General features: G+C 40.9%; 1 protein-coding gene across 11 annotated transcripts in view; it reads right to left on the reverse strand.

Annotated features, from left to right (window-relative positions):
• Positions 1-959: 959 nt before the first annotated feature.
• Positions 960-25707, reverse strand: part of znf609a (zinc finger protein 609a) — a 103379-nt gene continuing 78631 nt past the window's right edge. For 10 of the 11 annotated variants that reach the window (XM_067380582.1, XM_067380581.1, XM_067380588.1 and 7 more), the window contains 7 exons: positions 20705-20930; positions 10301-10388; positions 6212-8540; positions 5575-5992; positions 5093-5428; positions 4878-4956; positions 960-3925 (listed from right to left, as the gene is read on the reverse strand). In XM_067380582.1, coding sequence (XP_067236683.1) covers positions 4883-4956; positions 5093-5428; positions 5575-5992; positions 6212-8540; positions 10301-10388; positions 20705-20930 — 3471 coding nt within the window. In that variant the 3' untranslated portion in view covers positions 960-3925; positions 4878-4882. Of the gene's footprint in view, positions 3926-4877; positions 4957-5092; positions 5429-5574; positions 5993-6211; positions 8541-10300; positions 10389-20704; positions 20931-21671; positions 21948-25707 lie in introns of those variants that run through there. The other variant, XM_067380592.1, reaches the window with a different exon arrangement.

Below are 25707 nucleotides of genomic sequence, written 5' to 3' on the forward strand. Positions count from 1 at the left end.
TTTCCCCCCCAGATGAACTTCTTATAACCTAAATTATTTAGTTTATAGTGAACTGGACTATAATCTACTCAGCTACATGAATAGACACAGCTATATTCAATAGAAAGTGCACTGTAACACTGAGGATATTGACTTTTAAGTCAATTTTAGGGTGTTAACACTTGGCAGGATTGGTTCGATTAAATCAAACTCTGGTGTGATTGCTCTGTTAGTGCGGTTCGCTGAGAAGAACCCTGGTGCGCACGTTTGGTCTGCTTCCAAACGAACTCTGGTGAGGTTTGACAGAAATCTGAAAGCAACATGGACCAAAGACATCAAAACGAACCAAAAACAGGATGTGATGTCAGCAGATGTGACCCTAAAAAGTATTTTTTCTCGTCATAGAAGCTACGTTGCCCATTAAAGTTTGGTACAGGCATCACAAACGCCGTCTCCTTGCAGCAGATCTTCATTTGTGTGCAACAGAGGAATTCCTAAACTCCTTTACACATTTTATAAAACTCACAAGTTCTTAGCTCTGGTTAAAATGCCATCATGCATTTATTTAAAGAGCACATTTAGCCCAGCACACAGCATTGTTTTGGATGTTCAGCAAGTCCTGTCGTAAAATAAATATATATATTGTAAGAATGACAGTGTGAACGCTAAGTGCGCCAGGACTAAATGTTTTTTTTTTTTTGGTCCGGACCAAAAGAACCAAGAGAACTGAACTACAAGTGTAAACGTACCCTTAAAAGGATATAATAATTTTTGATTTGTACATATTTAACTCTGAATTTGGTATATCTCCAGCAGTTCCATCATGAACCTCTAAGGGTTCACAAACCTTGAGAAACCTTCCACTGGCCTGAAATTTTTTACTAAACGTAAATGTAATCAGAATATAGCTTCCGCTTGCAGACACCTTGTACAAGTCATTCAGAGAGATAAGACACAGATTAACAGGAGTGATTGTCTCATAAAAAGATTTATTTTCTGCCTAAATGTACAAAGGCAAGTTACAGTATTGTATAAAAAATGTAGCAATTTACACTTTACATGAAAGATCCCTAGGAAGAGAGAGTGGGACAGAGGCAGCGAGACAGTGAGGAAAGCAGGGAAAGAGAGAGCGATGGTTCCATGTATCCAAAACACAGAAATGAAGAGGTGTAAACATCTTTCTTTCAAGTACCAATGACTGACACTGCTCTCTATGGGCATGGGGTGGGTGGGGTTTAATTAGTGGGGTGGGTTGTGGGAGGGGCCTAATAACAGAAAAAACAAAAATTCCCTCTTCTCTTCCCACAAGGATCGCACAGGGTAGGCTATATTAGCACCGTTGGAGACAAATGTGAACGAATGTTTGAACTGTTGAAACAAAACCGTCCGTTTCATCTTTCTACAAGGAGAAAATTTGAACTAGAAAAAACAACAGCAACAACAAATGAAGAACCCTCAAAAATAAATTAAAACAATCAAGCGCTTTTTCCTCAACAATTATGAATCAAGTCACCAGACAGCACAGGTTTACTGGCTAAACGCGCAAAGACAGAACAACTAAAAGTGAGATTATTACTATATATAAAAATCCTGACTCTCTCGTATTAGAGCGAGCCGTTTGACGCTGAGTGCTGCAATTAGGGTTTCGGTCCTAAATCAGCATTAAAAATGACTTCCATCACCGCAGAGAATGAAATAAAATGCCTAAAAAAATCTGTCCCAGATCTGTCCTGCAACAAAATGAAACTAATACAATGTGCGATTAGGCGTCTTTAGCATGAGTGTTAGTTGGGGGTTGGTGGCGGCGTTGAAATTGTCACTCATTTAAAAATCTAAGGAGCAAAAAGCCTACCTTGCAGATACTAAACTTTTGCTGACAATGAAGATAAAAAACAAACTATCATGTTTAACATAGGGGAATTACGTTACGTAATGTCTTCTTCCCTGTGCTGTTCAATAATCAAGTTTGAGTACAGCCGAGAGCGATGAACATGCCAGGATGATTTAAAAGGCTCAGATTTCAATAATGCTCTCCTGAGAGTTTGAGATTCAGACAATAACTGTATGATGATGAACTGGAAAAACTAGCTCCAGATAGCACCAGACTCGGGTTGCAGCTTCCTTTCCCACAGTTCCCATCAGTCCCTCATGAAATATGACCGTGCTTTTATGTTTCGCAGGGGTGTGGACTAAAAATTCTGTGACGTTTTATTAAAACTGACTTTATTTCAGTAAACGCAAAAGATGTGCTTCTAAACAGTTTCAAAGCTGACTTGGTGTTGAAGAGAAGGGGTAGAAAAAGTAGTTAAAAAACAAAAACACTTCCAATATAAAGCCGTTATACCAGCTAAACGTTGATATTATGTCAACAATGGTAGAAAAAAAGGCTAACAGACAAAAAAAAAAAAAAAATAAGAGAGAGATAGTAAGAAAATCCGATAGCATTCAACAACCTTTTTTTAAAATAATTCCTTTGTACAATATATACAGAAAGCACATAGTGAGGGAGAAATGGAAGTACGCCTGCATGTGTTGCATTGCTCTCTGTTTGGGTTAATGCTTTTACCGAGTGCTGGATTACACCATGCAGACAGACAGAAGAAAGTGTTTCCAGCTACGGTCTTCCTTGTTTGGTGCTCCGTGAGTCTGTGGATCAGCGAGGATCCAGAAGTCCAGAAGCTGGATGCCGGCTCTTAAGCCTCTTTTGGGGTTATCTTCCTCGGATTGCTCTAAGCCTTCAAGGTTTGCCCCGTTTCGGACTTCACTCATGCAGTCTGGCATGAGATTCGCAAGCAGCATATCAAAATTATCCGTGTGTGAAGGTTCAGTTTGTGACCAGACACAAACAGTTCAGTAGAATCTGGTAACTCCATTGGCAAATACACACATTGTGTCCTGATCGACTTTCTAGAGCTGGGCCTGGGAAAAGCAGATAGCCATGTGTCTGCATATGATAACTGTCAATACAGCAATGCAGGCTGGAAAAATCCGTAAATCCAGTCTGGAAGTCAAAGTTCCAATTGCCAATGCTTCATCTTCCCTCCACGACCCGGATAATCCAAATGTCAGAAGGCCCATCGCGTAACTGAAAATCAGGTCATCGCTGAACGACCAATGCGGAGCAGTTGCCCTGTCGCCCATTCAAGAACAAAACATTTGCCTTGCACTGCAAAACGACCAATGCTAAGCAGTTGATGGAGTGACTTTGGGCTATTTGTTCATCATTCATAAATGAAAAGTCAAAAAGGAACATGAAAGAAATTAACTATGAATGATAAAGACAGGGAAGTGCATTAAAAATTGCCTCTTGAACAAGGAACTCAAGTACGTTGAAACGATAGCTTCGTAGCGGTAAATGTAACTGAGTTTACTGCCCTGAATGAACTGAGTGAGGAAATCAAGCCTTATCCACTTGCATAGAGTCCACAAAGAGATTGTGTATGTAAATGTGTGAAGATGAAGAGCGGCAACCAAGATGCTGGAATCCTTCAGTAAAAACAACCTTGGTAATCCTCATGGCTCTAGAGCAGCAGTCCAGAACAGTAGCACTCCATGCTTAAAACACAATGTAGTGACTTCCAGAATGTCTTTGCATCCAGGTTCATTCAAGATTTCCCACACTCTGTAGGTCCATGTTTCTTTTCAGAGAGCTTGCGCATCATATGAGGTCTCTGCAGACAGGCCGTGTCTCCTCTCTCCTGAGTATGTAGCCAGCAGCACAGAGAGGGAGGCGTCTGGATGTGCATTTCCCCAGGTGGAGTTCGGCGTGTACATGGATGCCTTCCGCTTTCTCCTCTCTGACGGTGTTGGTCAAAGGCGCAGAGAAGTCCGGGAACAAGAACCATAAAGAAATCAGGAACATCATTGAACTGATGTCATAAGCTCCACACCAGGTCGTCATGTGAACCAGTCACATTTCTGCAGAAAAGCGGCCAGTCACTTCTCCCTGGAGAGGGAACAAGAATAAATTTGAATATATATTTTAATTCCAATATGCATTCTCTTACAACTTTAATAGCAGACACATGTATATTCTGCATTATATGCGACCAAACGGCCATGGTAATCTATATAAAGAGGCCTTAGTAGATAAGAGATTTTGATCACTAGAGGGCAGCAAAGACTACAGCACTTCATTCTAGAGAGTCAAGAATCAGTCAAGGATATGACACAATTTAGGGCTGGTGATATATCAATATTATTTTGTTAGCAATATAAAAGTTAACCAACGTTGTGAATACTGTGCTGAATTTAATGAGCTTTTTATTGGCCATTAAGTTCCTAAAGACCGTGTTAGTAGCCTTCTTGTGTCAGGACTCCTGTGTGTGCGTGTGTGTGTGTGTGCGTGCGTGCGTGCGTGTGAGAGAGAGAGAACAAGACATATTTTAATGCTGATAGAGTTCAATTCATTTCTGCAGGTAATTTCTTTGAAATTGTCCTATTTAAAGAATTGGTTAATAACACTGAATGATTCATTTAATGTGCATGGAAGTCCCCCATAGCATTTAGGGAAAAAATATGCATATGGCAAATATGAGTTGTTATCAATATGCATTATGTTGGCCCACATAAAAAAATAATAATAATAATAATAAAAAAAAATTAATTATTCGAGTTCAGTTACTGAAAAATGCAAGGAAATCATGTCTAGATTATTTTACTACAATTTGCATTAAATATTTTGAATCTACCAAGCAACAATGACTTTGATAATGGCGAAATAATGGTTCCCCTGATTTAAAATATTTTTTTTATACCATTTCAGGGCAAAAACATACCGAGATATAAATCAAATATTTAAAAGGAGTGAAAAATACAGCAGATATAGCTATATCGCCCAGCCCAACAACGTATAAACTAAAATTTTTGTGCTTGTAGTTAAAGATGAACAATCTTACCATTCTCACCTCCGTGCTGGGGGGTAAAGTGAGGGGGCAGAGGTTTGTTGACTTGCAACAATGGCTGAAGAGGAGATACCTGTGAGAGAGAAATGCTAGTTTATTCATGGTCAAGGCCAGCTACTGTGCTAACATGAATAGAAGCATGCCTAGATCACTGATTTTACTGAACATCACTTTTAATCAACCTAAACAAAGCTATTTTCATTGCTTACCTGTAGCATAAGACAGGTCGTACTGTCCCGGGAGTAGTGGATAGCCTAAGTGATGGTGGGAAGGCATGATCCGCTGAGAGGGTGAAGATCTTGGACGTTCACCATCTCTTTCCCTCTCACTCCCACTTCGGTCTCTTTCATGGGGCGTCTTTTCACCCACTGTGGGAGATTTGCTCTTGTACTGGCTAGCATGCTGATGCAGGATGTCCAGAGCTTTGGACTCGGATGCAGACTTGCCGCTCACCGTAGGACTGGCACGAGCCTTCTCACCCTCCTCACCAGGGGGCATCTTACTGCCATACGGAGAAAAAGAGTACCCTGGCGACAGGTATGATCCTAGAGAAAGGTGAAATTAACAGTGACCATTAAAAATATCAGCATTCTGCTTATAGGTGAAATTAAATATGCTTCCTTAGGTGGTGTAACACAAAAATACCCACAAAAAAATTATTAAAACTAGTTAGCTTAACAAAAGGACTTACCAGGGTAATTATGCATCATGACAGTAGGCATCCCCCTGTATCCCGGATGGCTGGGGTCATAACCTTGGCCATAGGGGTATCCATGCATATAAGACATATATGACTGGTGCTGTGGCAGAGGTGAGGAAAACTGCATATGTGCTCGTGGATCTTTGCTAGCTCCTCTATGTTCCTCTGAGGCTGATGAAGTTCGTGGTTCTGCCACTTCCTTATTTTCCTCTTTAGAGGTAGTGTCTTTAGGACGCTGCCTTTCGTCTTTGCCCTTCCGGTCTCTCTCACGGTCCCTGTCCCGATCTCTGTCCCTTTCTCGCTCACGATCCCGTTCTCTCTCGTCCTTCCACCTCTCCTCATCAGTCTGTTTCTGAGCATCGGGGTACTTGCTGGGGTAAGCAAAGGGCCACAGTCGAGATTCTGTCTCCTAGAAAAGAAAGTGGAGATTGAAATGCCCATTATGAAAGAAAGGTAAGTGCATAGTGAGGGTTCTTCATCTAGGTTATAAAAATGTCACTCTCAAGAGTTTTACATTTCTCAAGAAAGCTATAAAGGTTAAAACTGTGATGAAAATGATTCTACAACTGGTATAGTAGAAAAAAAAAATATATAATAAGCAATACCCAAGGCATCTTAAATTCCATACCTGTCTATAGATGTACATTGCCTGCTCCATAGGCGATCTTCCAGGCTCAAGGCCTGGTTTCTGCTCATCCTTTGTATGATGGCCAGCTTCACTTAGCTTAATTTTCAAACCCTCACCTTGCTGGGTCTGCCCCTTGCCATCTTCCCCTTTAGGGATAATGACTGACTTGCCAGGCTCTGATGGATCTTTGGGCTTGCCCTGTGGGGACGGTTTGCCCAAGTCTGAGAGGCTTGGAGCCTTAGACAATGTTGGAGGAACTGAAGCTTTCTGCTTCCATTCTTCTGACTTCATGGAGGCTTCCCTGTCCTTCTGAGCAGCCTCTGATTTCTTCTCTGCAGCACGGTGCTGCTCAGCTGCTTGTCGTTGTCGGTCCTCACACTGCTGCCTGTAAGCTTGGCTTGTGTTCATCAGGTGGTTATGGTAGGCCTGATCTGGTGAATAGCCAAAGGGAGGTACATAAGCATACTGATTGTAGTAGAGGGGCTGCATGAACATGCTAGAACGCTGCTGAATGACCGAAGGCTGCTGTTGCTGCTGAGAGGATGCACCTATGTCTGGCTTTCGTTCTTCAGGCGGCTCTGATTTGCCCTTTTCATTCCCTGGTTCCGGGTCCTCCTCTTTTTTCACCTTCACTGCACCATCTTGCAATGATGTGGCAGTGTTAGAGACTCCTGGACTGGGGTTTGGGTTGCCATAATTGGGCGAGTAGTATGTTTCGTAACCTGGGTAATATGAGGAGTCTTTGTTTGGTGGTTGGGATGGGAACAGAGCTTTCTTGGCACTTTCCCGAACTGCCTGATCCTCAGACTTGACTTTCATACCATCCACTTTTCCCTCTCCATCCTCCCCTGCATCAGAGATGTCAGAGTATGCCGGGCTGTTGGTCTTCACAGAAGAGTTATCTGCCCCATTTTGGGTAACCACGTGAAGTGGAGTAAGAGGCTGTGCCATCCCCCCACTTTCTATCCGACTAGCCACACCAATAGAAGGACTGGGAGAATTGTCAGAAAAACTGTAGATTTTGTCCGCCTCTGCTTTCATGCTGGCTAGCCGACTTTGATGCGGATCCGTAGATCCATTTAATAGCCCCTCACTCTTGCTGCCTTGGTCTGAGTTTTCGGAATATGGGCTCTTACCTTCTTCAGGTTTCCCTCCTTTGGAAGGGGCTTTTGGACTGTCTCCTTCCTTACTACCCTCCTTCTTTTTCTTATCTTTCTTTTTCTTGTCCTTAGAACTGCTCAAGACTGGGTTGATTGAGGGATCTCCCATTACTGCAGGTTTGGGTTGAATGGATTTTAGTTGGGGGCTCTTGCTAATGGATTGGACCACAGAGGCTATATTGGAGGAGCCAGAATTGGGGGCAGGGAAGCCAGAGGCTGGTAAGGTGTACAACTGCTGTGGAGGTAAGGAAGGAACCAGGGGCCTTGCTGACTTCATTGCCTTCTGAGCAAGCTTGTCTGCCTTGGTACTACTGCCAGACTTCTTAGCTTTGTCCGAGCCTCTTTTATCATCAATGCCATCATTGCTTGTCTCATCTGTAAGACATGGGCCATCCTCACAGCCATCCATGGGCACACCAGTGTCATGCTCAGTCTCTGGTTTCTTCTTTCCAGGCTGCTTGGAGCTGAACTTTCCTGATGACGGTGATGGGCTCTGGGCATCAAATCCTCTGCCTTTGGGTGTGTTCGACCGCGCAGGAGATGCACAGCCCTTCTGGGAAATGGATGCACCATTGCAACTGCCTGACTCAGGGTGCAAAGTGGAGTCCTCACCATACTCACTATCACCATCTATGTCCAGCTTGATGTCATCATCATTGTGAGCACGAGCCTGGTGATATTTAAGGCCATTGATGTGCTTGTATTTCTTGTTGCAGTTGGGATGGGGGCAATCAATGAGAATTGGTGAGGGGCAGTTGCGGTCCAAAGAAGGGGGCAAGGATTCAGCTTTGATGTTGGACAGGGGAAGAATAGTATGAGGTATTCCACTATTTGAATTGGTGCGCATTCGTTTGCTACCCTTAGTATCCTCTGAACTAGAATTGGGCTCCATGTCCGAGGCAGGTTTGCTCTTGCGTTTGTTAACAGATGATGGACTAGCCTTTATATCCTCAGGGTTACTGTTTGGTGGGGTGCGCCGCTCCGAGGAGTTCTGACTGCCCCGCCGCCCTTTGCTGTTCGATGCTGCTCGAGTCTTGCTGTTGTTGCTGGCTTTGTTATCAGAAGAATTACTATTTTCATTGACTGGTGTATTGCTATTGGGCCTCATTCTTTTACCCCGTCCACGGCCATTCCTCATCTCCAGGTCACTTGTGGGTGACTCACAGAACCTGAGGAAGCAAAAGTGAAAAATTAATTTAAATTGAATATGAAAAAAAGGCTCTTCCACCAACAATAAATACAGAATCATCAATCAAATAAGCAAATTGGCATCTATTTTCTACCTAAAACTCTCACAATTATCTGCAAACCACAAAGGGTGCTAACAGTGCTGCAGAGATTCTCTCAGATGAAAGATGGTCTCTCTTCTAAATCAGCCTCTACATTTGGATGCTATAAGTGATTCTCCAGTGGGCCCTGGAGAGCCAGCAACGTGCTGTGCGTTTTTATCCTCTCGTTATCCCTGATCTCGACAGCAATGCTTGTTCTGATGAATGGCACGCAGTGCCACACTGCTGCAGGATTAAGCCAGGGTGACCTGGCTGCTGATTAGATGCAGTGTGATAACATCCTCCAACAGATAAGGCACAGGCTCAGAGGCAAGAGCAACCAGAGAGCTCGATCAAAAGCACATGCATTAAACCGTAGTAAAACAAAGCAGTTAAGAAAGCTACCTCAGGGCCCCCAGTCCTCAGAACAAAGATTTTTAAGACCAGCAGAATGACAAGATCATTCATGTATATTATATATATCAGGTTGATATGTAATGTTAGAGAAATTTAAAAATTGTCTGACAGGAGTTATGCTGGGGGTTAGAAGGAACTATATATGTTCTACTGTTCTATGTTGGTTATACAACAATTTCATGACATGTTGCTGTTTTTTCAGCATCTAAAGGCATGGTTTTCAGATGGTGTGTGAAGTCACTGTATACAACTCTGCAAGTTGTAACTGGACCACAAGTTAAGACCCAAATCATTGCTGTCACTTCAGAGTAGTTCATAGTAAGAGTTAGGTCATTCAGTGGTGACTGCTGCAATTGGGATAGCAAAAAAAAAAAAAAAAAAAAGGAATGACTTCTGCATTCATCATTAACTCCTTTAACCTGTTCCAAAGACTACATGTGTCTCAAAGCAGCTCTGACTGGAATGCAAACATATTGAAGAAACGCACATGAATGCACTGCATCATCTTCACCGGTGCTCTCCCCAGGGGCTAATGCTGTGTTAGTAATGTTTGCCTGCAGCCTGCTGCAGCCCGCAGATAAAGTGCACCATGGAAATACAGCCTTTTCTGGAACATTACGATTAGAAATCAGAAGCAACCTCCTGAGGCTAAGTCTCTTAAATGTACATAGTATTATGTACAGCAAATTATTTGTACCATGCAGCGCTGGTATCTGACCGTGGGCAGGTTACAGCATGAAAAAAAAAAATCTAAATGTTGGACAGAAAAAGGCATATGCAAGGTCAAAAAGGAGCCTCCTTCAGACCTTAGCACATTATTATTGCCTCAAGCTATGGGTCATACAAGAAGTTCATTGCATTAGGACCCAGTAGAATGGTAACTAAAATGCTGGTCTATATTCCTGCTTTAGATTGATGCAAGGAGGAGAAAAGAAAAAAGGGGGGGGGGGGGGGGTATACATTCCTTCATGATGTTGCATTTCAAAATGTGGGTGTCAACAGGGGGGCATTTTGAAACATTACCTTCCAGTGTTTCCTTCATTACTGCAATGGCAGTACACAAAAGCCCAGAGGAGATGATGAGAGGGTCTAGCAGGAGTGTGTAGTGGCCAGAAATCTCTACACTGCATTTGTTTGGCAAAACTGTTAAATTCTAATAGGTTTTTGAACTTACGTATGCGTAAATTAGGTTGAATTTACCCTACAAAACAGTATAGGCTTATATTCTGTAACAGTTGTCTTACCGTGGGGGTGCCCAGTCATGTCGAGTGCAGTCTAAAAGGGTGCCCACATACGTCTTGTTCCTCCAGGTAACATTTACAACCAGCATACCTGAAGAAAACACATCAACATAGGAAATAAGACCTTAACTACTGAACCACATATAACAAAGTTGACTTCTTTCACTTGAGCTGAATATATGCACCATTTAATGAACTGTGATTGACCATCTGTTTACTAGATCACCAGATGCTGGACAAGTCAAAACTACAGCTGAAATCACCTGAAGTCAAATATCTAATTGGGGATCTGGGTTTAGATGCAATGACTTTACTGCAACAAATATTGCGCCCATGTGCACGATTAGAACGATTAGCAAAAAGATAAATGATTGCTCTTTTGCAGAAGTATACTGCAGATTTTACATTCCCCAGCACAGATGTCCAAATTTAGAACACCTCCTGTATAAAGACAACAGGAACAGCAGGGTGCACAAAAACCTATTAGTATGCAGGGGGAAGTAAAGAACAGAGAGAAGTTAAAAAAGAGGGGGGTGGTGGGGAACGCTGGTCAGCCCGAGTCCTCAGTCTGACATTGCTGGAGCATGCAGGGACTCTTTTTACGTTTTGTGTTTGTTTTAGACTGGAATCAGCTGAGGTATATAAAAAAGATTCTTCTGAGTCCAGGGTGCCCAGATCTGTCAATGTCATTTTCAACTTTCTCCAGGTTGTGTGCCATCTGCTTGACATTTAGTGCAACAAAATCCAGACATTGAGAGATACAGAGTGCCAAAAGAGTGACAGGAAATTAGCCTACACTAACTGAACTTCATTTGTTAACACCAGGTGGCAGCAGCTATCATTTTTTAAGTATGTAGTATCAGGAAACATCAAGTGCCTGGAATATAGTACACACCTCTGCGACTCCCCACCCACAAAGCAATTCCACTGCACACACACACACACACACACACACACACACACACACACCCACCAATCATGGAACTGACCTTCCCAAACACCACACCAAATTGATCTACGGTGCTTTTGAGGGCAACCTCTCATTGTGACTGACAAAGCACACAAGAGATATCTGTTTGATTTCAAGCTGCAAGGCGCTATTCGCAATGGGGCATCAATTGCCTGCTTCTAAAACAGCTTATCAAGAGGTGCCAGGCAATAAAAATTTCACACTGCAGTCGACTGCAAAGGGAGACAAAAACCGTCCATGTGTTTAGTTCTGCCTTTCACGCTGCGTTTCCTTGACAACTGGCAACTGCGAGCAGCCACTGCAACAGCGCTCATTCCATCTCAATGACACAAGTGGGGAAATTGAGCAGAATACTCGAATCATGTCTCCAAATGGGAAATGTCGATAATTGGCCTTTTGTATGAGACTGAAAAAAAAATACCACTACATCTGCTAACAATTAGCATGACATCAGCTGTTGTTGGAATGGCAATCGTTACCACTGAAACTGGACCCAGGACCACCGGCGGGGCAAGGTGAACAGCAACGTTAACCAACCTTCCAATTCAATGTCATTCTCTGAAACGTATAATGGTATTTCTAATGGCACGCAGTGCAAGGGCTTAATTCCAGCACCCTATAAAAAGGAAGCTGTAATTGGAACCCAATCCGATTCTTTTAGTTTCAGAGCCTCATTAAAACACGCTCAAACAATCCAGTACAGTACAGGCTGGGAAACAGGTGTGTACTCACTTCCAGAAATAATAAAGAGTATCATGACACAGGTGTGCCACATAGCCAAAGGGAAAACACTGAGTGTGTGTGTAACTCGCATTCCCTGCCACTGACCTCTACGTGTCAGCAAGTCTCTTGATGAAACCTGAGCACTAGTCATCAGCTTTGAAGCGACATTTGCACCCTTGCACCGGAGACCTTTACTGCAGACTACTTTAGTTTTTATTAGCTAAGCGAGAGAGTGCAGCCACCCGCTCACACAATGTCTGCTGTATGACTGCAGGTGTGGCTGTAAATTCTCCCGCATGGCTCATATTTCCACAGTAGGTGCTTAATTCTGTAAATGGAAGCCCTGACCTGCTCAAACCATCAGCCTCCTAATGTTTACCAAACACAAACGGTCTTCCCTGCAAACACAGGACATTCCCCCTGAATGTTAGCATTTGGTTCCAGTTTGGTTATTTTTTGGGAAACCAAAAATGTTCAAGAAATGTCTCACTTTAACATACTGGCTTAAAACAAAAACTACACATTGCAATCTAGTCTTAAAACAACAATCTCTTACTTCACAGAACTATGAACATAACAGTAAAAACCTCCCCACGTCTTCATTCATCTGTAATTAGTCACAGATAACCTGTAAATCATCTTAGTGTTCTCACAGGTTTAGTCTCAGACAGATTAAGACAACGCTCTTAATTGTGAAGATTAAGGCAAGCGAGGCGCTGAGAACTGGGGGTTGGAGGGCTACAAACAATGAGATGTAAAACCCAACCTTGTTTCCATCTGCTCATGAAGCAGCCGTTTATTCACTCTCGAATGCCGCCCAATCATTAACCAAGCTGTAACTCTCTCCCTCTCTCTGGGGAAGGGAGCCTCAGGCAGTTGGTTCCACTTATCTGGTGAATTCTTTCAACGTTACACATTTCCCTACTCTCTATGCCAGTTAAATCTTATGCAATCTGCACTTCTACAAATGGTTATCTGCATGGATCGGCAAACTAGAATATATATCTTGATGCCACTTTGTTTGCAACAAACCACAGCTCTAAACAGCAATCTCTCCAATGCTTGTGAGCTAAATCAGACTCTTTGAGCTGATCTGATGTGACAGATTCACTGCAGCCATCGACAAGTTAAAGCGGCATGTTATTGTTTGTTGATTTTGCTAGAGCTTGCCCAAACTCTCACTGTACTCCTCTTAACCCAGTGAAATTTCGCAAAGAGGATGAATCATTACAAGTCTATGGATCACGGAAAACGTGACGGAAAACGAGCTGAAAGTACTTTCTTCATTGTGCTCGCCTTGGCTGTTTTTCCCCACTTGCTGTGCGGGGCTCTCAATGGCTGTTTTGCATACCTCTATGCTGCCTAGCTGCCAAGAGAAGCAAATTGGTGTGCCAGACAAGTCCAAACTAAGACTGCAGGCTCATTCTGGGGGCTAAGAGAAGAGCTTGCTGTCTCAATAAGTTAAGAAACAGACACTAAAGAGCCCTGAATGATTGACAGTAGTTGACTGACGGCTCTTGTTTGTTTGTTTTCACATTTGTTTGAAGGGCAGGTAGCACTTTTACATACAACCACAAGCTATATTACGTGAAACCGACAAGGGGAACTGATAGCTTTGAGAAAAAAAAAAAAAAAAAAAAAAAGGGGAAAGACTGGATGTTGATGTGCAGAAAAACACCCTTTATGCCACATCTGAAGAATCCCATGATCAAATGGATGGAAAAAGCAGCTGATTCCTTTAAGAGAAAAAACAAACATGTTGAATTCAGAGACTGAGGCTAAGGCTACTCTTTGGGTTAGTCTATAAGTGAACCTTGGTGGTGACTGGAAGAATGGAAGTGTGATCCCATCACCCCTCCATCCAAAGAGCAGTGCGCTTGTCATCTTATATCCCATTTCCACCCTGTGCCCTCACCTCCAAGCAATAAAGGGGTCATCACCATTGCTGTGGGCCCCTTAGTTCAACCTTCCCCAATAGCCCCATCAAAGAGTATCCTATTGGCAACAAAGAGCTGACAAGGCCAAAAAAGAAGAGGGGGAAACAAAGGGGCCCTCACTGCCTGGTTCACCAGTCTAATTTCTCACACAAAGAGTTTCATTAATGGGCAAGCATGGTACCCCGTAATCTGTCCCTATGTCCCGCTAGGCTTGGGGAGGGGGCAAGAATTCAGGTCCCCTGGCATTGACCCTGCACCTCCTTTTCTATTCTCTTTAAAAACTCGTCATTTTCCGTAGCCCCTCTTTTCACCAGCTGAAGGTCAAATCGGGAGAAACAGAGTAGAAAAGGCCATCTATGTGATGGGTGAGACAAAGGCAGGCCAACAAGTCACTCAAGAGAGCTCAAGCTTGGGGAGTCCATATTCAAGGGTATTTCAGAAGTTATTGTCTATTAATTTGAATTTAATGACTCAAGTGGTGTACCATAACCATAATAAATATATATATATATATATAAAAATAAATAAATACACCATGAATGACTATACTCTTAAAAGACAAAAATGAATTTCCTGTTTGACATCTGTTTTTGCACGAGACGAGTGCAGGAACAATCAGTCATCCTCAAAAGAACAGAGAACAGAATTGGTTGTCAAAGACCTGATTTTTTTTTTATGAGGTTGTGATCCTTTGACATGCTCGCTAGGGTGGCTGCCTCGGCTGATTATCCGGGTCACATGACCGAGGTGAGCAGGTCTCTTGAGAGAGGGGAAGGGAGGAGGAAGGAGGGGACATGGAGGGCCCTTCTTTTGTAATATCCAGACTAGTGATTTTGCACAGCTGAGTAACTTGTGCTCAGCAGAGGGGTGAGAAAGTTCCCTTCCCCCCAGACATCCATCCTCAGCACTTCTTCCCGGAGGATGTCGAATGGTTGCCAGGTACCATTTATAAACCCTTGAGTAAAGCGTGAGGATGGTATCCTGAGAGAGTGAAAGGTACACAAACACATCTTGCCATTCAAACCTGGAAAATAAACAATGACTCCGTGTTCCCAGGCGATATCTGCCTGTACACTTTCGTATTACTGCAGAGAGCTCTAAGGATGTATCGTCAACACCCTTGAGCTTGTTCTTGCTAGTGTTTCTTCATCGGTTTTGGATTTTCAGCTTGCAAAAGCCAGAAGAGAAACGAGAGTGAGAACTGGCTGCATCTGGTCATTGTTGTCGAATATTGACAGCCTGCCGAGCGCTGACAGGAACCGAGAAAGCTAGCCGGATCCCTGCTGCGAAATGCAAGAGCTGTTAGACGAGGAGGAGAAAGACTTTGATGGAAGATCTGAGGAAAAAAGGAAGAGACTAAAAGGGAAGTGTGGAACAAAACCAAAAGCAGAGCGAGACCGAGTTGAGGCTTGACCACAAGCTGAGAATGAAAAAGACAGGCTAGATCTGGCATTCTGTATGCGCTTGGCACGGTGAGGTCTGTCTGACTGACAGAGAAAAGAAAGAGACAAGAGATACTAAGAAAAGGAATGAATACCACACTCTCCAGGGCAAACATGACAACCCAATAGGGCTCTTTGTGCGTTTTCCAGACCGGCTTGCCTGAGCCGACATCCACATGTCAAGTGTCTGTCTTCATTACATTCTTTCGGAAAAGGGGACAATAGCCACGACACTAGACTTCTGCTCTGGATTTGGACAACTCCACCGTGTTTATGACAGACACGCCGGTTGGAGAGGTGGAAATGTGCCATCAAAAGAAACAGCTTTCAGACAGCTCCAAGGACCTCCTCACAGCAAAGTAAACAACCTCTAATTGTTTGGAAAGGTCTGGCAGTTCTCCCGAACAACGTTTGTCTTATCTCCTTCAAGCGTCATGCTTTTGAGACGTTGAACACAGGACTGGCTGCCACCCAATAAAAAGAGAGAACTTGCTTGAAGATATTGCCACAAAGGACAACAAGGACTTGGTATGCGTGAGTAGAGGTTTGCCACCCGGACTCAGGCATCGGAACAACTCTGGCCTGGCAAAGACTCCGGTAGTTTCGCCAAAGCCAAGCTAAAGTCGCGCCAACCCACCACAGGGATGTTTTTTTCCGGAGAGGAACTTCAGGAGCCATAAAGCTCTGGAAGATTTGAGGCTGACATTTCAGAGTGTCAGCAGGTGGGGTCCTGGCATAAACACGCATGTTGCTACGCTGCTCTTGCAAAACGTCACTCTCTGAGCTTCTTTATCCCTCTTTTTTTCCTCTCCCAATCAACCATCTCCTTTCAGTGAACCCCCCATTATTCGCTAAGGTTTTGATGAGCTGTCACTGGCTGGTAGAGAAGGGTTTGGGTTGCCAGGTCAGGGGCACTTCCATCTCCTCATGTTGACAGCCCAGGAGGAGGCTGATCTTTGATCCACACGGTTCTCGTAAATACTGCAGCCCCAAAGGTCAGCATTTGGTAGTCAAATTACACAGCAAAGAGGAGGTTTAGCCTTTAGGTGCAAATGAACATGACTTTAGTTAAACAGAACGCAACATTTTGGACGAGAGTCACATACATATGCAGGAATAATTCATGCACCAGTGATGCAGAAAAACTAGCCAGCTGTGCAAGTAAATTTCTATCAACTGGTGTGATTTATTCTGATTGTTAACACCAACAACTACGGGAGCTGTCAATCTTAATTGTGAAACATTCACCACAAAAGTCATTACTGATTCTTTCTGAATGAGATATTTTCATTAACAAGAAGTAAATGAGAACAAATCATTCCAATAGGGTTCTTGCATCATCGGGATTGGGCCCAAACTAGTATTATGAAATAAAAATAAAAACTAACATTACTGGGAAAAGTTTAAAGTACATTTTCATGACTCCAATACTGATTTTTTTTTTTTTTCTCCAATTTGCATATTCTAAAAATTACAACTCAACTGCACTGAACAAGAAAATGCAAATAGTTAACATTAGCTAACAATGACCAATACTTCTACATCATTTATTAATCTCAGTTCATTTCAACATTTACTAAAACATTAGGTTAAAGTACTGTGAATAATACATAAACAATGAATAACTTTTTATTAACTAAAATATATAAAAATATGCTCATTGTCAATTCATGTTGCCAAATAAGACCTTTTTGTCAAGTATTTTCATGAAAACTACACCAAATCAAAAAGACAAAATCAAAAGTACAATAATCTTGCCTTGTACGAACTTCATAAACACCACACTAGTTTTATTTAAGCCACATTAGATCAGATGGACCAATAACCCAGAAGCCCATCCATTATACAACTCTCCACAGAGCTCAAGAAGCCTCCGGGCATCTAAACAGAGACGTCTCTAACAACTCCACAGCCTCCAACTGCAAGGCATGCTGGTTTGGCTGTTACTGCTCATTCCCGTGACCCTCTCTGGAGGAGCATTCAGACTTTCCTCTGGCTTATTTTCTGCATTTGTCAAATGGAGGCCGCTTGTGCCATGAGACCTCTCAGAGAGGCACTGAATCATCAGGACTGGAGGTAAAGCGAGATGGATGGAGATACGAAGAGACCGGGGAAGACAGGAAGCGTTTGATGTGGTGTGAACTAGCACAATTTCTGTGCGTTAGCAGAGAGAGATGAGCTGCAGTGCACCGGCGCTAATGGAGATAATGGAACGAGTTGGCGAAGGTGAAAGTACGAGCTGCGCGACACCTTTTGACCTTGCCTTATATTTTCAGTCACAGCAATTCTGCATGATCGCAACAAAGGGGAAATGCGTCCGGGTGTTCAAATAACAGACATCAGCCAAATAGCACAGTGTGACTTGCTCGCGTTATTGACGCTGCTATAACAGAACCTGAATTGTCAGGTTAATTTGCCTATAAATGCCCGCTAGTCTATAAAAAAATAAAACTCGCCCGGGGGGAAGAGTTTGACAGCAACTTCCACAGCAAATAATATGCATACAAACTTCAGTGGACTGAGGAAGGAAAAACAGAGAAGTTCAGCTTTTTATCAAACAGCAAATGTCTGGATTTTGTTTGTTTACAGCCCAAACACAAGCAGACGGCTAATGTCTACAGCAAGTCAGTCCTGATGCTTAAATCTAAACTGTTTGGCACAGGTCCTAGATGAAAAACATCAGTTTTTATGGGAGAAAAAGCATTGCGTAATGAGGCAAACAGCAGTGTTTCTGTCAGTCACCTCGACCAGCTCGAGCCAAGATGGAATTACCGAGTCCAGGGAGCAAAACAAAGCAAATATAAGCGTGTTCTCTTTAGTGTGCACTTCTCTAGATTGGTAACAAGCACAAAATTATATATATATATATATATAAAATATAAAAATCAAGCCTATTTTATATTATATATATATATATATATATATATATATATATATATATATATATATATATATATATATATATATATAAAATATAAAAATCAAGCCTATTGTATAGCCTTGTTACCAATCTAGAGAAGTGTATTAAATGTATTAAATATCTATGCTAGCCGACAGATATCACTGAAATAAGCGTCCTGAGAAATCACAGAATCTGAGTGTCAGCCAAACAGAAAACTAGCCAATTGTAAACGTTATTGGAGGACAGGGCTTTGTTGTGATCCATTTCATTCAGTTTGGCAAAACGGTAAAATCGTTTACAGCATCTACTAATTTGATTGAGATAACAGGAAAAACACTAGTAAATTAGCTTCATGATCAAACAGATCCATTAGTTTAAACCTCTTCATTAAGGCTGCACAAGTAATCTAAGTAAAACCAAATGCAATATGACTCAGTGCTAATTTAGTATCACTTATAGCTGGTTATAGTTTTTGTTAAAATTTTAAATTACATTTTATATTTTCTGTTTGCATTTTAATTTTGGCTATAGTGGTTATAAGTTTTAGTAATTTTGTTTTGCTTATTAGATATGTCTATATTGTTTTACTTTTGGTTATTTTAGTACTTCAACTTAAAAATGAGAAATTTTGCCTTGGCAACTCGTTGAAAGAAAATAAATTTAAGTTGTTAAAGGTGCAGAAGAACAGGTTTTCACAAGATGTAATATAAGTCTAAGGTGTCTCCTGAATGTGTCCGTGAAGTTTCAGCTCAAAATACCCCATAGTTTTTTTTTTTATTATCATTTTAACTGCCTATCATTATAAATGCACCGATTCAGGGTGTGCGGCCCCTTTAAATCTCGTGCTCCACGCCCCAAGAGCTCGTGCTTGCCTTAAACACCATAAACAAAGTTCACACAGCTAATATAACCCTCAAAAAGGATCTTTAAAGTGTTCGTCATGCAACATGTCTAATCGCGTAAGTACAGTATTTATTTGGATGTTTACATTTGATTCTGAATGAGTTTGATAGTGCTCCGTGGCTAAAGCTAACATTACACACTGTTGGAGATATTTATAAAGAATGAATTTGTGTTTATGAATTATACAGACTGCAAGTGTTTAAAAAATGAAAATAACGACAGTCTTGTCTATAAGAAACGATGGTAACTTTAACCACATTTAACAGTACATTAGCAACATGCTAACGAAACATTTAGAAAGACAATTCACAAATATCACTAAAAATATCATGATATCATGGATCATGTCAGTTATTATTGCTCCATCTGCCATTTTTCACTATTGTTCTTGCTTGCTTACCTAGTCTGATGATTCAGCTGTGCACAGATCCAGACGTTAATACTGGCTGCCCTTGTGTAATGCCTTGAACATGAGCTGGCATATGCAAATATTGGGGGCGTATATATTAATGATTCCGACTGTTACGAAACAGTCGGTGTTATGTTGAGATTTGCCTGTTCTTCGGAGGTCGTTTAAATAAATGAGATTTATATAGGAAGGAGGAAACAATGGTGTTTGAGACTCACTGTATGTCATTTCCATGTACTGAACTCTTGTTATTCAACTATGCCAAGGTAAATTAAATTTTTGAATCTAGGGCACCTTTAAATATTTTATTTCAAGTAATACTTTTTTAAAATGGGTCCTTGATTATGATTTAACTTTTTTAACTTTAGTTAGTGTGTAATGTTGCTGTTTGATCATAAACAACATCTGCAAGGTTCAATGCAAAGGGGGATATTTTCTCTTACAGAAATCGCTTTTTAAGGACTACAACAAATGGCTGGTAGGGACTACAATGAGTTATTCCGGTTGGTGACATCACTAACCCTAAACTTTACATAAACCCTGCCCGAGAACACGCAATTTTGGCTGCGTGAGATTCTCCAGCTTTGTTGTTGTTGAGCTGTTAAAGCTCCGCCCTCTTCTGGAGCAGCAGCTCATTTGCATTTAAAGGGACACACACAAAAACGGCATGTTTTTGCTCACACCCATATAGGGGCAAATTTGACAAGCTATAATAAATGATCTGTGGGGGATTTTGAGCTTCACAGACACATTATGGGGACGTATATTATATCTTGTGAAAGGGGCATTTTAGGTCCCCTTTTAAAATAACCCTAGTGCAAAGAATGTTTTCGCATCAGTTCGAGTTAAGGTCACTTATAATGTGCATTTGGGAACGCAACATGCATCTTTCTGAATTTGTAAAAAAAAAAAAAAAAAAAAATGTTAACAAACAGGCTGCTGTCAACAAGAGAGGGCTTCTGGCAATTTTTTTATGATCAAAACAGTTTTTTGCCAAATTGTGCAGCCCTACAAACAAGATCCTCCCTAGTCTTCATTTTTACAGACTTGCACTTATAAATATAGCAGTAATTAAATGTTTAACTGACAGCATGCAACATCAATCTGGCTCCAGCCCTTACCATCCTCCGTTTCCTGCCAGACAATGCCCTCAAGGTTGACACTGGTTCCAGGTTCACAAGGACCCAGACATTCCGGCTCGGTCGCCAGAGCCACGTCAGAGGTGTTGACAGCCACGGAGCGCGTGCGGACCATGATCTGCTCACACGAGGAGGAGATGTCGCTGTTGCCGACAGGTGCGAGGAGGTGGAGCGGTGGTGGTGCCGGCGTGGATACCGGAGACTCCATCTATGGGGAGATTTCAGAAAATATGTTAAAAATAAAATATTAAAACAATGAAATGTATATTCATAATAATAATAACAATAACAACAGTAATTTGCTACACACATACATATACACACACACACACAATACAACAATACTAAATATTTTATAAGACTACTGATTTGCATTATCTATGTTTAATCCAATTAATTTATAAAAAAGCAGAATGAGGAAGTTCGCAAACCTATGAAATGACGCAAATCAGTGTTTCATCAATAATTATTCATTAACATTAATTTGTAATAAGGTAAAAGGAACAAAACAAGGACAAGTAACACAATTACAGTGACTGTAAACAGACAGCTATGAAAGCGTAGGCTGACATTACGATCAATGTCAAACCTCTAAGTTCAATTACAGCAATTATCAAACTGGCAAGGGTGAAGCATGTGAACACAGTACAGAGAGTGTTGTGTGGGAGCCTGGGCTTATTTAACCTTAATGCCAAGAAGCATTAGCGCGCTCTGTGATTATTACTCATGGCCAAAGATGCTTAAGAGTACGGGTTCATAATAAGCTGCCGCAGCTGCTCCGTCCCCACCTCGACTCTGAGGCCATTCGCTTTCACAAACTCCACACATGAGCCAATTTGATAATCTAATTACAGGCTTTTGTTGAATTGAATTAAAGCTTTTTGGTGGGTGACAAAGAATTAAAAGCTAAAGCTTTGAGATAAATGTGCCAATTTCATTTAAAACGGACCTTAAACTACACCATAGTAATTAGTCCATCTCTCTGTTGACATGCATCATTGTGCTCTTGGGTTGGTTTGAGAATCAGTGGGTTCATCTGGGAGCAAGGGTTTCAGCTGACATTCTGACCAAAGAACCCGTGTTATATTCCAATCATGCAATGATCAAACTAATTAAAAAACAAGAGTTAATTAAACTCAATGACACCAATGGCACTTCAGATTCGTCTGGAAAACTTCAATGCAAATCAACGCTGATACGCTAAATCCAACTTTGGCTTTTCATTTCACTGAAAACACTAAAAAAAAAAAGTTAAAACAAATAAAACGATAACTTTTAAAGAAAGTACTACTTGCTTCAAAATTTCATATTTAATTCAATGTGTTAGTTGCCATTTCTTTGTAATTATTTGTGAAATTCACCAGAAATATGTGAGTGAAATTTGTTTCAAGGTAAATCTGATTAGTTTTTGCATAGTTGAATCTTAGCAGGGAACATGAAATGCATATATTATTCCTTCCAAAAACATTTAACCCTTGTGCGTCAATTAAAAAAAGTTACACATAGGTCCAGAGAGGACAAAAATCTCCATGTCCAAAAACTAGAGTAGTAAAGCTAGGGAGCACAGACTTACGTTTGGTCTCATTTTTTATCTTTATTTATGAACATTATTTTATATAAAATATATATTTTATAAAAACAAAATGCTAAAAATGCTAGAAAATCAAAGCCATAAATCTAAACAAGTTGTGTTCCAAATTTGAGGTTGACATCTCAAAAAATGAGCTTTCAGTAAGATTTTGTTTGGGTGCAGTACCAAATTTTTCCCATTAGATTAGCAAAACACCACTAGTATATACAGTGGTTGGATTAGTGATTTACAGTAATGTTTTTCTCTCTCAAATATTACACACACACACTTTCTGACATCCATACCAACACACCCACACAATTATAGCTGCATAATTTATCCAGTTGTCTATAATATGCAGAAGCAGAAAACAGGAATAAAGTGAGTATTTGCTCTATAGGCCAAACCTGAGAGAATGGCACTAAGTAGTAAAAAACGCCTTGCCAACAGAATGAAAGCCTATTAACACAGAGTGCATCATTTTATAGTTAAATGGCCCTGGGATTAAATATTGCCCTTTTATTGGGACATTTTTGTCCTTAAGGTCCTGAGTGGAACTATTTTGTGTTACTGGTGTAAAATAGATTTATTAAAGGAAATGGGGGTGAAATAGTAAAATTCTAATAAAAATACACACTTGTGCCAAAATTTGTGCAGCTGGCATTAACACAGGAACAATGATTAAAAAAAACAAAACTGAAAAGACAAAAATGTCCATGAGGATGCACAAGGGTTGCTGTTTGGATCATATGCATCCATTCTTTAAATAATATAAATCATGCAAAATAAGACAAAGTGAATTCAAAGTGTAAACCGGTCGATTTCGATTTGCGTATTCAGCAACACAGCAAAATTTAAACTCTGTAGAAAATGAAAGAAGAATCAGAGAGCTGAAATGAAGAGGACAAGAGCAAGATGTGTCTGGGACGACTAAAGAAGCTCAAACATTTGTTGCTATCGTGACTCACAGCTTGTTCACCAACCAGCTCCAGGCTGAACCGAGCCCTGTAATTGATAAAGCAGCTGGTGTTTGCAATGCCGAGGTCATGGATTTGATTCCCAGGGAATGCCTAAACTGATCAAATGAATGCAATGCAAGTGGCTTTGGAGAAAAGTATCAGCCAAGTGCATGAATATAAATGAAAATTGTTTAAACAAACCACCACCTGGGTACAAGATAGAGTCATGCCAGCGATGAAACAGGCTTTACTCACTTCTAATGCACTTCTATTTTCAGTGGCATCCGATTCAGCACAGCTAACTAAATCCTTAAACCATTAACTCAACAACGACTTGCTGAATCAACTCAAAAATGGTGTTGGAGAAAACACTGGCCGTCTTGTACAGCGCTCACAGCATCCCTCCCTTCCCCAGCGAGCGCTCTGAATTTACAGTCTTGTTACTAAAAATTCACAAGACCACAGTGTTTGCGAGGGAACAGCGGAGTCACGCACTCTAATTCCAGTTCCCAGTTAGAGCCGATCCGGACATGAAAAACGTTTCACTGTAGTCAATTTCATTGGATGACCAGCAACTGCCTGCACTACTTCAGCTCCTTCCCATTCCTTCCCTCTAGTTGGATGCCGTCCATTGGCTGTACTTTACCGTGTCGGCAGTAAGAAACTGAACACATGGCTTCAGACGGGATTACTGGAGGATTAGACTGAGGGTGTTGCATTCAAACACCTGTCCTCTGGTATGGTACTGTAAATACTGTTTACACACACAAATATATACCTGAGGCCTATTAAAAGGTCATGTGAATCCCACTGATGCGGACAATGCTGGTGAAACAGATGGAAAAGCCCAACAAACAACAACAAAGAGCTCTTCAAATCCAATCAAATGACACTAAATGTTTAAATTAAAGGCACAGTAATCCAGTTTTCACCATCACAATGCAATACACTTCATGTTATGATTGAATACACTGCAATACATCACAATATTATTAGTATGGAAGCTAATTTCCACCACTAAATTAAAAAATTGATATTTTTTCCTCTCACAATTGCAAGTTTTTAACCACACAATTCTGAATTTCTTCTCAGAATTGAGAGTTTATATCTTGCAGTGTTATAATGTCAGTTTATATCTGACTTTATAACACACAATCCTGACTTTATTTCTCGCAATCCTGACTTTATTTCTCTTAATCCTGACTTTATTTCTCTTAATCCTGACTTTATAACTCATAATTCTGACTATATAACTCGCAATTCTGACTTTATATCTCGCAATCCTGACTTTATATCTCGCAATTCTGACTTTATATCTCGCAATCCTGACTTTATATCTCGCAATCCTGACTTTATATCTCGCAATCCTGACTTTATTTCTCGCAATCCTGACTTTATATCTCGCAATCCTGACTTTATATCTCGCAATCCTGACTTTATATCTCGCAATCCTGACTTTATATCTCGCAATCCTGACTTTATATCTCGCAATCCTGACTTTATTTCTCGCAATTCTGACTTTATAACTCGCAATTCTGACTTTATAACTCGCAATCCTGGCTTTATATCTCGCAATTCTGACTTTATATCTCGCAATTCTGACTTAATGTGACTACGTTTCCATTGACTAAAACTAGACTAAAATTCTCAGACATTTAGTTGACAAACAAAAACAGGACAAGGTTGACTAAATATGATAATAAAAAGTACATTTGACACAGGACTAAGACTAAGACTAAATAAAAAAATAGCTGACAAACTCAGCACTAATATATCAGTACTATATCGGTTATCAGCTGATATTACATAGTTTTATTTATCTGAAAGGGTCAGTACTAAATATTTAATATTATTGCATTTACATTACCTTTAGCATCATGTAATGCAATAACTTATCAGTTATTGGCTTAATGCACTGGGGTAAATGTATTTAATATAACATTAATTTGTATGTACTATATTTTGTATATTAAAATAGAACTAATTTTTAAATGCTACAAGTGAATTTGGCAACACAACATTATTATGTACAGTATACAAGAAATGGATCTAAATTGAGATTAGCATTTAACAGAAAAAAGAAATCACGCAATATTGAGAAAAAGCAGTATACTGATTTATGATTGTGTCAACACAGCCTGAGCATGTATCTGCACGGAGAGACCACCAAATGCTAACCATACGCAAGAGAGAAACACATGCCGCTAAACCCAAACAGCCTCTCGAGTCACACAGCGTGAGGTGGAATGACTTGAGGGGAAAAAAACGCGCTGGAAACAAGAGCTAAATTAATACAGAACCTCAGAGGGAGAGACAGCGAGGTTCAACAAAAACAACGTTTGCTTCCTGGCTCGGTTTCTCATTTGTGGTCTGAAGCACACCATTAGCGGTTCTGAGCTCGTTTTCTTTTAGTTTGCCTCCAAGTTTGGCGTACACTAACCCTACTCAGAGTCCTG

The sequence above is a fragment of the Chanodichthys erythropterus genome, chromosome 24 (genome assembly GCF_024489055.1).
Source record: "Chanodichthys erythropterus isolate Z2021 chromosome 24, ASM2448905v1, whole genome shotgun sequence".
Taxonomy (NCBI): domain Eukaryota; kingdom Metazoa; phylum Chordata; class Actinopteri; order Cypriniformes; family Xenocyprididae; genus Chanodichthys; species Chanodichthys erythropterus.